The following is a 17636-nucleotide window of genomic DNA, read 5'->3' on the forward strand; positions in this document are numbered from 1 at the left end:
ATCTTCCATTACTGTGAGTCGTTGCCGCAGTGTCGGAAAGGGCTTAGTCTCCGTTGGATGGAGTGTTTTTATTGCTTTCAGCAGCAGAAGTGTACCTGCTCCCATCCGAATTGGTTTTCTCTGTTGTTTTGATTATTTGCTACCACAGCAAACAAAAAAAAAAAACACAAGCCAAGGAAATACGCTTCCTCTCCAAACATCAAATAAGATTGTACAGGAATTCTCTCTCTCTCTCTCTCTCTTTCTCTCTCTTTCTCTGTATGTGTGTGTGTTTGTGTGTGTGTGTGTGTGTGTGTGTGTGTGTGTTATTTGTCTTCATCAGCATTCTATGCTCAGTGCAATCAGTCCTTTCAAATTTCCTGGGTTTTAAAACTGCATCAAGTAGCGCTGCAAACCAGGAAGCGATGCGAGGGCGGCACCGCCCGCTTGGCTACTTGACAATGCTTTTATTTATTCCATCTGTCCAGACGTCAATTTGGCTGACATCGTTCCAAATGCAAGCTCCTGTTTTCTAAAAAAAAAAACTTGGAACACCTTGTGACTTCGACCATCTTCAGCACATCTTCAGCACACAGCAGTCCTCCTCCTCCTCCTCCTCTGCCCACTTTTCCTCCTCTCAGCGGCGCTCCATTAGTGCTGAGAGGTTAATTTTAGCACCTCTGTATCTCCACACGCCATCTGCACTCACCAATTAGAAATTAGCCCAGCCCGCTTGTGCTGCCAGGGGCCAGGTAGACCGAGTGATGGCCCTCGCTCTGATTTCTCTCTTATTTATGCTCTCTAGGAGCAGTTGCAAGAGCATCAGGCCTGCGGTGATGTGCCTACCTCCAGGGAACCGTGATTACAGCGACAGCACACCAGCCACGAACGGGTACGCTCACTGGATTACAGTTGAATACAGCCTGAGGAATGTAGGTGATAGACTGGAATTCATTACCACTAAAAAAAAAAAAGAAAACCCCCAAGATACCCTAGCTTCTCATTTAACACCCGGAACACGATAAAAAAAAAAAAACAGTTTGCATGCATTTTAACACTTCTTGTCACTCAGGAGAAAAATCACAGGATCAGCAAAATCGTGGAATTATTCAATTATTTATTTCACGAGTACTATGCATCAATTTATCAGCATGTAATAGGAAAAAAAATGAGAAAATTCGTCCAGATCTCAATGAGCTCTACATAAGCAATTACATATATGTAGTTCATATGGGGCAGGAAGGACAAATCATAAATCCATTAAATCTTAATTCCATTAGCTAGCCCACTGGGTAAGTGAAAAGTGAATGAGCTTGCCAAGTCCTGTGTTTTAGTTGCCTGGAAACCTAATAGACCAGGCTAAAACATTTTATCTAATGAAGTATGGTGGCCTAGTTAGCTTTTTAAGTGCATAAATATACACACACAGACGATTTCTCCTCTTTTAACAGAGTTTGGAGAACATCACGTTTGCTCGCTCTGGAAAAAGCTGTTCAGCTGTGATGCGTTGCACACAAGACTCTTATTATCTGAGTGCTGTCTTTATTTATTGAATTATTCTTCAGATAATTTCTTTTTATTTATTTGTTTTCCCTCACTTGTTCTTCATTATCTACATTTCTGACATTTGGCAGATGCTCTTATCCAGAGCGACATACAAGAGTGCTTTGAAGTCTCTATCAATGAATATATTAACACTGGTTCAATAGGTCACAGACTACCATCAGCCTAAAAACTTTCTTTAAATCAACATACAACAATACATAACACCAACAGGGAATATAAGAGCTAGTTTAAGTGTTTCAGGAAGAGGTAGGTTGTGAACTCGACCAGTGACTCAGCTGTTTGGACATCTATGGGAAGTTCATTCAACCACCTCGGTGCCAGAACAGAGAAGAGTCTAGATGTATACCTACCTCTTACCCTGAGAGATGATGGGACCAGTAGAGCAGCTCTAGTAGATCTGAGAGAGTGAGGTGCAGTGTGAGGAGTGATAAGATCTTTGAGGTAAGATGGTGCTGGTCCATTCCTGGCTTTGTAGGCAGGCATCAGTGTTTTGAATCTGAATCTGCATTTTGGATCATCTAAATTTGAGCTCTTGCCAATTCTCTCCCATCGGCTCAGCTAACATGCGAGTCCACCAAAACACGTGATGCCAGTCAACCGTTTTCAACATACTGTTCCACATCCAGAAAAAACCTGCCCTATTTGCCCTCTTCTACATACATGAGCTCTCAGACACACATGGTTGGCATGTGTCACTCTAATTGCCAGGGGATCGAGAGAGGGAGAGAGAGAGGGAGAGAGAGTACATCATCCCTCTGATCTAGACTAATCTCCTGACAACACGTTTCTGTTTCGCCTCTCAGAACAGTAGCCTGTCATTTTCTTGATTCATTTATCTGCTGTTTTTCCAGCAGGAGACTTGTATGACAGATTCATGCTGCACTTTGTTCTTCACTGTATACAAATACCTGCGTGTGAAAAGATCAAAAGTCTGCCTCTATGTGTAGTGCAGCAGGTGGTGGGATTCAGAGAGAGTCCATTGATCCTGTATTATAATTATTGTTGTTATTTTTATTATTATTTGTTTTATTTTTTTTTAAACTTGTAGTCGAACAGCTTGGCCGTGTAATCGTCTTGTCTCGGGGATCTAGACACATGTTTTGTCCACCCCGGTGGTGCAATTGATTCTACACCCTATGCAGTGAACAAGTGAGCCATTAGGGACTGATAATTATGTTGTCACAAATGGCTTCATTGATGGTGTGAATTGTCAGCCAGCTGTTCTCTGTGGCAGCTTCAGCTGCTGATCGTATCACATCCAACAGATGAGAGATTCCTTTTTTCTTTCAATTTCAGTTATTTAGAAAACTTACATGAAATATTCATGTATTTCTCATTAGAACCTAATATCATCCTATAAAATGTTCATAATTTACAGTGGAACCTTGGGCATACAAGTTATGAATTTTTGCTTTAAGAATTGAAATTTTGCAAGAAATTTGCATCTGCATATGAAGCATTTTCAGCATACAAACTGATCAAACGCCGACTAAGTTGCGAGTATGTCCGGGAGCCGTTCAAAACTTTCAGTGGAAAGCCAACCAAAGTGAGTTTCCGAATTTTACAAATTTGTTTCCTGTCAGCGAAAGCTGTTTGGAAAGATTCAATCCACGATACCAATGTTGACAGATTGGTGGCGTGGGTGGTCTGTTCTATTTTTAGTCTTGTTCTAGTTTAAGCTTGGTGGCACGACTTCCTGTGAGGAGCCTTGACATGGAATGTCTTGGGTCAGTTCTTTGTAAGCAGCCGTACAGTTTATGTACACTTCATATTGGTAATATTGGTCATATTTTTGGTCGGCTGGAATGGATTATCTACATTTACATTATTTCTTATGAGAAAATTTGTTTCAAAATACAAATATTAACTCACCTCCAGATGCTGAGTACTGTATGCTGAGGTTCCACTGTATGTGAAACCTGAGGACTTGTATCCTGTATAATATATATGAAATGTACTGTACATCATACTCCATGCATCTTTTTACATGACTAAGAAGCCACCATTTTTGAATGGAAACCTAGGACTATTAAGGTTGGGGTTAGAAATGGGATTAGATTTCCACATTTGCTTGTATTTTGTACAAAAGATCAGGTTGGTCGTGTACTGTATTTATTTTATTTTATTTTTTTATATACATACATTAGTCTTTGCTTTATACGGAGGCTATTACTGAAGCAATCCAGAGTCACTAATCCACCCTACTGGCATGTTTTTGAGACATGGGAGGAATTCTGAGAACCTGAAGGAAAGCCACTAAAACACAGGATGAATTTTACGCTAATCGCCGCATCACAGTGTCATAATGTGTAAAAAGGGTTAGTAAAAGTAAATTGGATTGTTTTGAGATAAATGTCAAAAAAAACAGAAACAAATATCTAAAGCAAAAATATTTATTCATTAAAAAATGTCATAAACTCTTGGGAAATAATTATATATTTGCGTAGACTAAGAAGTGCTGAACAAAGCTGCCATCTCCAGCTACCTCTATTAAGTATAAATCCGTTTCATGGATAATGACGAGTTCAGTTTAACTGAAGAATTCACAAAGGTCATTAATGCAAATATTGCTTAACAGGAATGACTGAAAATGATTTTCGATTTTTCATTTTCGATTTTACAAAAACTCAAGTTGGGTGCATTTATGTTTGTATTTGAGTAAATGAATTTGACATTTTTACTGTTGTATTCGTCTTTAAACCACTTTAAGCCATGCTCCGTCTCATATCCCCCAAGTACAAATTTTTTACTTACTTTAAATCTGAAATATTGATCTGTTCCTTGCTATACACCTGTATTTGAGTCGTTTGCTTGACTTGGAAAGTTTTAGAAATGAACGCGAGCTTAATGAGAGCCACGTTCTTGTCGGCTCACCCGTGTCTGGGCGATGCTTTGGGGCGAATTTTATGTCGTCTTTTTTAGCCTCCTGTTGTTCGAGCTGCAATACCACAGTGTGATGAGTGTGTGTTGGACAGGGACTTGAAAGACTTTCGAGCTGTCAGAGCTGTTCCTTCCAGCAAAGGAACTAGAGAGGAGAAATGAAGGCAGAGAAATAAAACACTAGGAGAGAGAGAAAAAGAGAGTATTAGGTAGACACATAGGGAGAATTTGGGAACAGGAACATGATGAATCGGGGCTTATATTGGTGACAGAAACAGATTGTGAGCAATATGAAGAAGTGAAATTAAGAAGGAAGGAATGAAATTGAGTGGTTTCCCCCAAAGACACTCAAGTCTTCAAGCTAGACTCTCAACCTCTGAACAGACAGCTGCTGCCTTCGTGATGGTGGGGAAGCTAAAGAGAAGAGAATGTGCAATAAACCTGACACAGTGATAAATCCATAGCTATCCTACCACGATGTTGTGTCAAAAGAGCAGGAAGTATGAACACGAGGGCGAGAGCGTGGTCGAAATTGTCGAAATTTATAACACTCCATTTTTAAATTTCTTTAAATGTCTTTCAGATCAAAAGCTCTAAAGAGTTATCTAAAGAGATATCTAAAGTGTAGAAGAACTAAGAATAAATATTAGGGCTTTGAAACTTGCCTCAAGTTTAAATAAAACCAAAATAAATAAATAAAAGCCAAGTCCAGCCTGAAGTATAGCTCTTTATATAGTACATAATAGTGGTGGGCGATATGACAGAAATATCTCAGCTTATGCTTGAAGATGTTTGTGAGATCGTCAGGAAAATCCTACAGCTGAATTCTGGAAACCAGCCAAAATGTCTGTTTTTGACCAGACTCGAGTTTTTCTACCATTAATATGCTTTGACATCTCTACTTTGAGAAAGCAAAAATGTTTTAATTTAAAAAAAAAAAAAGAGAGAGAGAAAAGTTTATTCTAGTTATTTTAAGACCCTGCTGCCTTGTCATCTGTCTCCGAAGAACGTGTTGTATAAGGAGCCAGTTTAACAAACGCAACAATTTATTTAACAAAAATAAATAAATAAAAATAGGTCCATCTGTCTGTCTGAAGATGTCAAACCCAGTTCTAGCCAAGAATTCAAGATCTGATCGAGTGTTTTAGCAATCGAAGAGTACTTTTTAATTCCCCCAGTGGGAAAATTAGTGCTGCAACAGGGAGGACTAGAAATGAAGGGTTCACATAACATTCAAGTGCACAATAAACTCATTATATGTTAGTATAAATGAAGATACATAAACACATATTTATAAAAGTTTCTTTATGACGGAAAAATTTGTTACAAATATGTGGTGGTTGAGTGGTTAAGGCTCTGGGTCGTTGGCTGATTGGGGGTTCAAGCCCCAGCACCACCAAGTTGGGCTTGAGCAAGGCTCTTAACCCTCTCTGCTCCAGGGGTGCTGCATCATGGCTGACCCTGCACTCTGACCCCAACTTCCAAGGCTGGGATATGTGAAGAAAGAATTTCACTGTGCGGTAATGTATATGTGACAAATAAAGGCTATTTCTTTCTGATGAGCAGTTGTGTATGAAGAAGTCCTACATACAGTAGCAGTCTATGAATGTGTTTCTATGAACCACTTTTCAAAATATTAGTTGTACAATATGCAAGACATCATAGTGAAATCATCATATGCTTGATCAATTCAGTTTGTAATTAAACACAAGTCTTTGTATCATCATCATCATCATCATCATCATCATCATTGAAACAGGAATGACTGCATACACACACTGTACAGAAGACAACTTTAGAAAATTTTAAATAAGCTAACTTTTTTCAAAAGATTTGCTGCTAACACATCAGTAGTGAAGAAGGTGATTATTTAGCACGAGCAGAGACGACAACAAGGCTCATGATTAAATAAAATGACTTGTAGCTCAGGTGATGAGATAGTGAGTGATGTGAATAATCCCCATAAACAAGGTAGAAATTCATTTATTGCTGTGATCCTTTAAAATCAGATCAGAAAATCAGTAGTGATGTTTTCCCGGAAATGGGGTATGTTATAAATGCATGCAAATTCTCTTTATGCAAAAGATGCAATCATGTCTCGGTTCAGGAAAAACTGCATGAAGGCTTTTTGGAGGCTGCCCTGCATTACTATGACACACAATATGGATCTATACAGTATATATGTTAATAAACTTTAGCTTAAAGAATTGCATCCATCCATCCATGCATCTGGCCATCCTTCTTGTTGTCCATTTTGCATCCATCCATCCATTCATCCATTCCACCATCTATCTATCTATCCATCCATCCATGCATCCATCCATCCATCCATCCATCCATCCTCTATACCAGTTCTCCTACAGGGTCATGAAGAACCTGGAGTCCCAGTAGGCAGGGTACACAGTGGCCAGATTATCCCAGGGCACAATCACACACTACAGGCAATTTAGAGACACCAATCAGCCCACAATGCATGTCTTTTGGACTAGGAGAGGAAACCAGAGTACCAAGAGGAAACCACAGTGTAGAATGGGGAGAACATGCAAACTCCACACAGTTTGGGGAATCGAACCCCCAGCCCTGGAGGAGTGAGTCAAATGTTCTAACTTTAGTACAAAATTCTAAACTAACCAGTGGTGTACAGTTACAGAACATTTTATACCACAATATCTCAGAAAATTGTACCGCGACGTACATGCAGCATGTGATATATTAAGATATTTCTCATAACATGAGGAACAAAGACCTCCTTGCCTTGCGTCGGAGTGATGTGAACGTCAGTACCAAGTGTTCTCTCATGCCTTTTTTCTCACTAGGGGGCATTATTTATATCTCTTCCCTGTCGTTGTGAATCGTCTACAACGTCTGAAGTAAAACTCTGTGGTTATAAGAATGCTGTTGTTCCTTATTCATCTGTCTTTCTTTGTATGGTTACTCATTGACCTTGACATGTTTATATATGAAGCATAATCAAGGGCTTGTAATCGCCATGACGACAGCAGATCGGACACAGGTGACTGCTTTTGGAATTACAGTTATAGGCCATTAGAGCACTTACTGGATCATTATTCTCTTTGTTAAAACATATCTGTCAAAGTCTCTGCAGCAGAGAGAAGGAACTGGGTAAACAGCACATCTCTCTCTCTCTCTCTCTCTCTCTCTCTCTCTATTTCAGATGAGCTGCTCTAGCCCTCATTCTCAATAATTACCTTCCTCTGTGTTCCCTTCTCTTAATGGTAAGTCAATGTTATTGACAGTGCAGGCTTTCAGGGACCATCTTGCCACCTATTTCATTAAAACTATATTTGCCCGTGCTGCGAAGAATGAACAGAAGGACAAAGAAAGTTTTGAGTTTCATAAATCTGATGTAGTTTTGGAGCTTGGTGTTTGGCAAGTTTGGTTGTGGCGACACTAGACAGGATTTGACAAGGTGATTTAGTATGTCTGGTTTTTATTATATGGGATTTTAGTGAGGAATTTGGCAGGTTTTGGTGAGTAGTTTTAAGGGTTTTTTTTTTTGGAAAGTAAGGTGGATTTTTGAGGAGTTTATGGGGTCTAGCTTTGGTGAGGATGTTCAATGGGCTGGGTTTTGGTGATTCTAATGAAAGTAAGGTAGTTTTTGAGGAGTTTAGGGAGTGTAGCTTCGGTGAGGATGTTCAATGGGCTGGGTTTTAGTGTTTCTAATGAAAGTAAGGTAGATTTTGAGGAATTTAGGGAGTCTAGCTTTGGTGAGGATGTTCAGAGGGCTGGGTTTTTTTTCAGAATCAGAATCACTTTTATTGCCAAGTACTGTAGGATTTACAAATACAAGGAATTTGTCTTAGTGTGCTGGTGCATAGTAAATAAATAGTAATAAGGAAGAAGAAGCATAATTTTACACACAAACTAGAAGTTATAAGGCTATGTATAAATGTCGAGAAATAGCAACAGTTTAGTAAACAAGAAAATTAAAATAAGAATAACAACACTAATAGTATATTAGTGCAGGATGTGCAAAAAGACCAGTGCAAATGCTACATACCGTGAAATTGGGACAATACTGTACAATAGTGTAGGATATACAGAGTGAACCAGTGCAAATGTTCAAAGTATGAGGTAGTAATGTGTAGTATATCAGTCCGAGTTGTGTGCGTTAACGTAACAACAGAAAAGTGAAGTTGTTTGTTATTGTTCAGAGTGGTGAGTAAGTGACCATGTAGGGCCCTGGATGTTGTTAATGAGGCCAGTAGCGGATGGGAAGATACTGTTTTTGTGGCGTGAAGTTTTAGTCTTGATGGACCGCAGTCTTCTGCCAGAGAGGAGTGCCTCAAAAAGATTGTGTCCAGGGTGAGAGGGGTCAGCCACAATCTTAACTGCCCGCTTCAGGGTCCTGGAAGTGTATAGGTCCTGGAGAGGAGGCAGATTGCAGCCAATCACCTTCTCAGCAGAGCAAATGACCCTCTGCAGTCTACTTTTGTCCTTAGCCGTGGAAGCAGCGTACCAAATGGTGATGGAGGAGGTGAGTGTAGACTCAATAATGCTGGTGTAGAAGTGCACCAACATTGTCCTTGGAAGATTAAACTTCTTTAACTGTCTCAGGAAGTACATCCGCTGTTAAGATTTTTTAATCAGTGTGTTGATGTGTAACTCCCACTTGAGGTCCCGGGTGATGATGGTTCCCAGGAAGCGGAAGGAGTCAACAGTGCTGACTGGTGAGTCACACAGGATGATAGGGGTGAGTGGGGCAGGGTTCTTCCTGAAGTCTACCACCATCTCTACTGTTTTCACAGCGTTGAGCTCCAGGTTGTTCTGGTTGCACCAGGACACCAGACAGTCAATCTCCCTCCTGTAAGCAGACTCATCCCCTTCAGAGATGAGTCCAATGAGGGTGGGGTCATCTGCAAACTTGGTGATTCTAATGAAATTAAGGTAGTTTTTGAGGAGTTTAGGGAGTGTAGCTTCGGTGAGGATGTTCAGAGGGCTGGATTTTGGTGATTCTAATGAAAGTAAGATAGTTTTGAGGAATTTAGGAAGTGTAGCTTCGGTGAGGATGTTCAGTCGGCTGGGTTTTGGTGATTCTAATGAAAGTAAGGTAGTTTTTGAGGAGTTTAGGGAGTGTAGCTTCGGTGAGGATGTTCAGTCAGCTGGGTTTTGGTGATTCTAATGACAGTAAGGTAGTTTTTGAGGAATTTAGGTTAACTAGACTTTATTTGTCACATTTACATTACAGCACAGGTCTTGCTCAAGGGTCCAACAGTGGCAGCTTTGCGGTGCTGTGGCTTGAACCCTGATCTTCTGATCATCCACTCAGAGCCTTAACAAGTTGAGCAGTCCCAGCCCCAGTGCCAGGGAGTCTAGCTTTGATAAGAAAATGAAAATTTGGTAATAAAATTAAGGTAGGTTTTGAGGAGTTTGGTGAGTATAGCTAAAACCCCATCACCACTTGATTCTCTGTCCTGCTTCCCTGCCTCTGCACACATGTTCATGTTCCCCTGATTGCCTCCCACACACACTATATATATATATATATACTGTATACATCTGTTGTTTTGTGCTTGTCTTTGTTGAGTCTTTTCTTTCTGCTTTCTCTGTCCAGTTCGTGCTCCTGGTTTTGTGTTTCTTGTTTCCATGGCCCCATGTTCCGTGATGTCTTTTATTTCTCTATTTCATGTCACTTAGTTTTATTCCTAGTGTTTCCTTTGTTTTGTTTGCCTGTTTGTCTCTTTGTTAATAAATCCAGCTGTTGCTTTATCCTGTATTTGGGTCTGGAATCTGTTCCCTGCAATTCTGGCGATTGAATTTTTTGCCTGAGTTCAAATCCCAGCACTAGCAAGATGCTGCTGTTGAACCTTTAATCCCTCACTGCTGAATTATGATCTGTAAGTGATTTTGGATAAAAGCATCCAAATATATAAAGGTAAATGTAAATACATGGATTTGGTGAGTCTGGGTTTTGGTGAATGATCTTGATGAGGAAATTCACTGGGCTGGGTTTTGGTGTGTCTGTTAGTGAAGGAGTTTTGTGACTCAGGCTTTAGTTAGTTAAGATGTTTGTGTTTGATAAGGAAGTACTCTAGGTCTGATTTTAATTAAGGAGTAAAGTCATTTTTTTGAGTGGCGAGTCTGATTTTGCAATGAAATGCAGTTAAATTTAGTTCTGCGAAAGGAGACCGGTGAATCTGTTTTAGGAGAGAGAGTTTATTGCATCTTTGTGAATCCAGGTTGATGAGAGAAAGGGGAACTGGCAGCTCTCTCAGAAGCTGTCAAAACCTGCCAGGCTTTTTAACGGTCCTGAGGCCTGCTGGATGGCATGTTGGAGTGGGGCTGGAATTTTAAAGAATGCCGAGAGTTACTCCGATGGATAAACACACTCTGAATTAAATAGGTACAAAGACCGTGGTTCTGCTTCTTTTCATCATGTGTCTCTCTATGTCTTTTACCGTCATTATTTTTATTTTTCTCCATGCACCCTTTCTGTTTCTATGCTCATGGTTCTTCTTCGTTATCGATCTCTGTTCCCTGGTTTCATCAGACTGGCCTTGATCAGAATTGTACTGCTTTAGAAGGAACCGATTTGAATGCTAATATGTGCTCAGCTGAATGCATGTTTGTATTTGAGTGTAAATGTTTCACTGCCTTTGCTTTTCTTAATAGCTTAATCGCAGTTAATCTCAAATAATCTCAAATCTTAGAACACAATATTCACATTAATTACAACCAACCAGAAATGTATTGTTGCAGTTGACTATTGCAAGTGATTGGCATTTGCTGTATAGAAAAGCATACAGCGAGCCAGATTTTGTTTTAGCAGAAACTTCTGTGTGTAAAGAATCACATTAACATTTTATTAGGGCTAAAAAATTGTGCATCTGCAGATAGCAAAGTCTTCCTTGAGCTAGCTTTGAACTCGCTTCATAAATGAATGTCGTGTTTAGCAGTGAAATGAGCGTGTGGGTGTTGTTGTACAGAATAAATTATTCTTATGGGGATTAGGATCAATATGTTTAAGCAGTCAAAAACATATAGAACTGTTTTAAAACCATGTGTTAAACTATTGGGATTTTTGCCTCTGTTTTCACAATGCAGTATGTCATTTGGCAGAACAGCTGGGTTGGAGCCGGTGAGAGTTCTTTGTTGTTGATGATGTTTTGAGGTTTGAGTGAGCTGTTGTGAGATTGTGGTGGTTTAATGAGCTGTTGTGAGGTTTCCTAATGGTGTTGGAGTTTGATGGCATTGTTTTGAGGTTGGAAGGAGCTATTTTGGGGGGTTTGAGAGTCGGTTTGGGGTTTGAGTGAGCAGTTTAGGGATTGTGCATGAGGTGGTTGGGGTTTGCGTGAGTTGAAGATGTTAAGAGAGAGTTATTTGGGGTAAGTAGCGAGCTGTTTGATGAAAGAACAAATTGTTTGGAGTAGAGAATCTGTTGTTTGGGGGTTAAAGAGTGAGATGTTGGGGAGGGGTTGGATCGAGTGGTTTGGAGATTTGGAGTGGTTTGGGGTAAAGAGTAAGTTTTTGAGAAAAAGAGTGAGCTGTTTGGGGTTTGAATAAGTTGCTTGGGGTAGACTATATGTATGGGGGTTAAAGAGTGATTGTTGGTTAAAAGTGAGTTGGTTGTGGGTCAAAGAGTGAGATGTTTTGGGCTAAAGGAGTGAGATGTTTGGGGGTTAAATAATGAGATGTTTGGGGTGGAGAATCTTGCATTTGGGGCATACAGGGTGAGTTGTTTTTGGTTTAAAGGATAAGGTGTTTGGGGGCCAAAGAGCGAGTTGCTTGGGAGTTAGAGAGTATGGATCTGGGGGTTTAAAGAGTGAGTTGTTTGGGGGTTAAAGAGTGAGTTGTTTGGGGGTTAAAGAGTGAGATGTTTGGGGTTAAAGAGTGAGATGTTTGGGGGTTAAAGAGTGAGATGTTTGGGGTTAAAGAGTGATATGTTTGGGGGTTAAAGAGTGAGTTGTTTGGGTTTAAAGAGGGAGTTGTTTGGGGGTTAAAGAGTGAGATGTTTGGGGTTAAAGAGTGAGATGTTTGGGGGTTAAAGAGTGAGTTATTTGGGTTTAAAGAGCGAGTTGTTTGGGGGTTAAAGAGTGAGCTCTTTGAGGGTTCATAACCCAGTATATCTTTGTGCTCATAATGTAGCTAGATCTGTCTCGTCTGGCTAGGAGATTTCCAGTAGAAACAGAGGAAATGTATTATCCCTGTTGGCTATTCCTGTTTCTGATTCCAGCAGCCAATTAACAGTGATTAAACACAAACAGTATACTAACTGCTACATACTTAGAGCACACACTTAGTTTCTGTTAGCTGTCTGTTTTTCGCTATAGAAATAATCTATTCTAATTCTAACGGAAGAGCCTGTCGATATAAACAAATCGAGCCCATAGGCTAAAACAGCAGCCTTGTTGTAAATGGTTACTGATGAGATTTTAAAACAGTAAAATATCCGGAAAAAAAAAACAAAAAACAATCCAATTATTAAATGGCCAAATCACTTAACATGATGACATTTTGATGCTGGTGTGTTAAATGCAGATTTATGGATATTTGTCACACACTGTGCCGAGAGTCATTACAGGCATTGCGACGGCTATTTCTTTAAAAAAATAATATCTAGAAAAGCCATCTTTTTTTTAAGCATAATCATATTATACCGCATTGATATCTGGTCAGAAACATGAGATTTAAAAATATCTCTGCTGTTCTGAAAGCTGCTTTTCAAACACTAAACAAAATCTAGACTCTGTCACTCAGGCATGCACGTCTTCTTGTGTCTTCCGGCGTGATTCTAACCCATGTACTGTACCCTGTAAGCGCTTGCCTGCATAAATGTTTGTTGCAAATACATCGGATGATCTTCCCTTTAATCGTAGCTCTTTTTGATGGTAAACGGACGGTTTAAGTGATTTTATTGGTATTATCTAGACTTCGAAGTACAGCGGAATGGAGCAGCTGATTTGTTCTCCTTCAAGGTCCACATCAAAGTTTCTGAATTGAATAGACAGAGAAAGATTAAGATCAAATGAGAGGAATCTGCCTTTCTCTAATGTTTTGTATACGGCGAAAAAATTACCACACACACACACACACAGCTCCTTCTTTCCGTCTCCGAGTTGCATTGCTCAATTTCTTAGCTTGTTTTAGATCGTTTTTCTGTTCTCTGCCTTTTTTGTCCCCCTCTTTCTCTCCCCAATCCTCACACTGCATTTTTTTTCCCCGTCTTCTTTTCTTTCCATGCTACATCTTCTTTTTACGAGTTCCCCCCAATCAGCTTTCCCAGCTCACCTGCTGTGCTGAAGATTGTCTATGCCGAGTTTTCACTAATTATTTCCTTTTTTTTTTTTTGAATTGAGAGAAAATAGGGGAAGAACAGAGGGGAGGAGAGGGAGAGAGAGAGAGAGAGAGAGAGAGAGAGAGAGAGCAGACTGAGGGTAGAGCAAGAGAGAGAGCACAAGCAGACAGAGGGAAGGTAGGAGCGAGCCGGTGCAGTGTACGCTGGCTGCCTGACTGACAGGAAAGAGATTGATGGATAGAGCCGTGCAGCGTACATAACACCAGTTCTCCTCTACCTCGTCTTCTTCTTCTTCTTCTCTTCATCTTTCTCTCCTCCATCTGTTCTTCCCCTCGCTCCAGGACCCCTCCCTCAGTGCATCTATTTTTCCTCCACGGCGCTCCATGCTGGCAGAGGGAATTCTCTAAGTCAAGCTCTTTAGCACTGTTTCCTCAGTGCGCTGGGAATTCTGTCACAAGGGATTGGATTCATTGGGAACTGTGGGATGGCAGCGATTGAGGCAGACAGTCTGGCAAGAGGAGCCACGGCAGCTGGTGAGTCACCTACTGCCTTATCTTTCTCTTTTACCGAATGTCCTTGCTTTATTCTCTCTCTCTCTCTCTCTCTCTCTCTCTCTCATACATGCACACACACACACACACACCCACATGCTGTTACGTTTCTCACTGCACCTCTGTCTCTCTTCCCCTCACGCTGTGCTTCTTCTCCCTCGTACGTGTCCAAACCTTATTTCTTGCCTTGTTTACTTTGTGTCAGCAAAGTCTGACTGGTCAGGGAGGAACGAGTATGCGCAGAATGCTAGGAAGATTTTCAGGTTAAGTGAGTGACACTGACTGATGCTGCGTAGGTCTGGTCCTGGTCCGCATCAGAGCATTAAGTAAACTAACAGCGCCTCTGAGTGAATAGAGCTTTGCGCAGCGTTCAGTGTTAGAAGTATCCTTTAATAGGGATTTGTGGGTTTTTTACAGCTTGTGGAAAGAGTTTCATTTATAGAGCTCGAAAATTTGCCTGAATCTCTACATTGTTTAATTTTATGTACCGAGGCTTCACTGACTCGTGAATAAATTAATACTAAAATATTAATAAATCTCTCTCTGCTGATTAAGAGGTGTGTCCTTACCCCCTCTCTAGGCAAGGACATGATTGTCACCTCCCAAAGTGACAGATCGTTCAGGCAAGACTCACAAAAGCACTTCCATACGCTTTTGCTGTGCGTCGATGTCAAAGCAGAACCCTCACTGACACACACACACACACACACACGTTTACCAGCTGCATTTGTTTAGCTCTCCTTGTTGAGCAGAAGGCAGCTGACAGTAATCTATTTACACCAGCACTGGGATCTCAGGTGACCTAGAAAAATTTCTCAAGATACTACGCTAGAACAAACATCACTCACCCGGCCGGGATCAAGCGCAAGCTCGGTATCTCTCACGACGCAGCATCATCCTCATCATCCACGCTCAGGAGTGTCTTTTTATCTCAAGCACAAGCTGAACTCTGTTAACTAATCACGGAAAATCTGCGAGCGCTTTACGTGCTCGCTAAAGCGTGCGATTTTGAAAATATCTTTATTTAAAGCTAACTGAGGAGGAACCAAAAAAATCTTCCACACAGTGCCAGGTACAGCGAGTCGCTGTCTTGTTAACAGCCACTTTAAGTAATGGGACACGATGTCACCTGGAAATGTGGTGTTATTGAATCAAGGCTCACGTCGCTCTCGGAGGCGTTAAGACAAACGTCCGGAGAGACGGAACGAGAGAAGAGACGTGAGACTTTGTTATCTTTTTTTCTTGAGTCTTTTAGGAGTGAATGAAATTGGAAAGAATAAATATGAAAATCCTCCTGGAGTCTGTGTGCCGTAATGGAATCTGTATTCATGAAGAGGATGAAGAGCTGATGTCTGAATTCAGGAGAATCGCATCATGTGCAGGAAAGGGGTGTGTGTGTGTGTGTGTGTGTGTGTGTGCTTTGGGGCTGAAGGAGAGTCACCAGGCTACAGGCAGAAAAATAAAAATATGTTCTGCATTCATCTTGTTGGGGTTCAAAAATGTCTGAGACTTTTACAATAAACAGTTTTTCTGTTGCTTTTTTCACACAGAGGACTCGAGTAATCAAATCAGCACATGGTGATCTGTTCATTTTAGAGAATCTCATTTGTCCATCAGAAAATGTAAGAGGATATACGGTATAATGATCCTAATTCGATGTGAATAGCCTATAGTACTATACTTTCTTTCTTTCTTTCTTTCTTTCTTTCTGTCTTTTCTGTCCTTCCTTCCTTCCTCCCCCTTTTCTATCCCATTTTCTTCCTTCCTTCTTTCCATCCCCTTTCCTTCCTTCCTTTATTCCTTTCTTTCCTTTTCCTTTCCTTCCATTTCCAATCCTTCCATCTTTCCATCCCCTTTCCTTCCTTCCTTCCTTCCTTCCTTCCTTCCTTCCTCCCCCTCTTCTATCCCATTTTCTTCCTTCCTTCTTTCCATCCCCTTTCCTTCCTTCCTTTATTCCTTTCTTTCCTTTTCCTTTCCTTCCATTTCCAATCCTTCCATCTTTCCATCCCCTTTCCTTCCTTCCTTCCTTCCTTCCTTCCTTCCTCCCCCTCTTCTATCCCATTTTCTTCCTTCCTTCTTTCCATCCCCTTTCCTTCCTTCCTTAATTCCTTTCTTTCCTTTTCCTTTCCTTCCATTTCCAATCCTTCTATCCCCTTTCCTTTCTTCCATCTTTCCATCCCCTTTCCTTCCTTCCTTCCTTCCTTCCTTCCTTCCTTCCTTCCTTCCTTCCTTCCTCCTCCTTTTCCATCCCCTTTTCTTCCTTCCTTCTTTCCATCCCCTTTCCTTCCTTCCTTTATTCCTCTCTTTCCCTTCCCTTTCCTTCCATTCCCAATCCTTCCATCTATCCATCAACTTTCCTTCCTTCCTTTATTCCTTTCTTTCCTTTCCCTTTCCTTCTATTCCCAATCCTTCCATCTTTCCATCCCCTTTCCTTCCTTCCTTCCTTCCTTCACTTTTCTTTCCTTCCTTCTCCTTCTCCTTCTCCTTTCCTTCCTTCCTTCCTTCCTTCCTCCCTCACCCCCTTTCCTTTTACAGTAAATAGTTTTACTGTTGCTTTCGATGTGCAGAACACACAGAAGACCCACAGAGTAATCAAGTCAACACATGGTGATCTGTTCATTTGAAGAATCTCATTTGTCCATCAGAAAATGTAAGAGGATATACGGATTTCTCACTAAATCATTTGTCACCATTCAAAAATGGCTTTTTGAATAAAAATAAAGTTTTTTAAACAGAGGTTGGCCGACACTTGTACATGACTTCGAGTCAGGACATCCTCAAGCTTGTACAAATAGGTCAAGGTCTGAGAATGCCATCAAGCTACAACCTTGATAAAGGGGTTTTTTTACTGCTGGTTTAAGTGCTTGGTGGGAGGTGGCTGGCTCTTCGAGGAGTCTTCATCTGAGGACAGACAGTGACTCAGCTGTTCAGACAGCCAGGGGGTGTTTAATCCACCACATGGGCACCAGTTCAGAGAAGACTCTTGATGCAGGACATTCTTGCATCTTGAGAGATGGTTGAAGGAAACATGGTGTGGTGTTCCATTTATTTATCTTGCTGTGGTTAGACACCGAGTTAGCATTTTATTAGATACGTTGCTGTGCACTCTGCTCTGTTCTGTTAGTGGACAGTGATCATCGCTGGACCATCGCTGAGCAGATAATATTTGAGTGATGCACCATTGCATGTAACAAGATGGCTGAAATTTCTACAACACATTGTTTTGTTAAATAAACATTACACCAGAGTGAAATTTATTTCTATGCATATTTCAGCTTGTTAGGAAGTTGGGGGCAGAGCACAGGGTCAGCTCCTCTGGAGTAGAGCAGGTTAAGGGCCTTGCTCAGGAAGCCCACAGTGGGTTGTGGTGGTAGTGATGCAGGGGCTTGAACAGACACCTTCTG

The 17636-nt window shown here is 40.9% G+C and overlaps 1 protein-coding gene across 6 annotated transcripts in view; it reads left to right on the forward strand.

The window, feature by feature from the left end:
* Positions 1–13850: 13850 nt before the first annotated feature.
* The window catches only part of inpp4b (inositol polyphosphate-4-phosphatase type II B), a 256046-nt gene continuing 252260 nt past the window's right edge, over positions 13851–17636 (forward strand). For 2 of the 6 annotated variants that reach the window (XM_058386137.1, XM_058386138.1), the window contains exon 1: positions 13852–14214. In XM_058386137.1, coding sequence (XP_058242120.1) covers positions 14166–14214 — 49 coding nt within the window. In that variant the 5' untranslated portion in view covers positions 13852–14165. Of the gene's footprint in view, positions 14215–17636 lie in introns of all 6 variants that reach the window. The other 4 variants (XM_058386150.1, XM_058386140.1, XM_058386139.1 and 1 more) reach the window with 4 other exon arrangements.

The sequence above is a fragment of the Hemibagrus wyckioides genome, linkage group LG03, assembly GCF_019097595.1.
Source record: "Hemibagrus wyckioides isolate EC202008001 linkage group LG03, SWU_Hwy_1.0, whole genome shotgun sequence".
In the NCBI taxonomy this organism is placed as follows: domain Eukaryota; kingdom Metazoa; phylum Chordata; class Actinopteri; order Siluriformes; family Bagridae; genus Hemibagrus; species Hemibagrus wyckioides.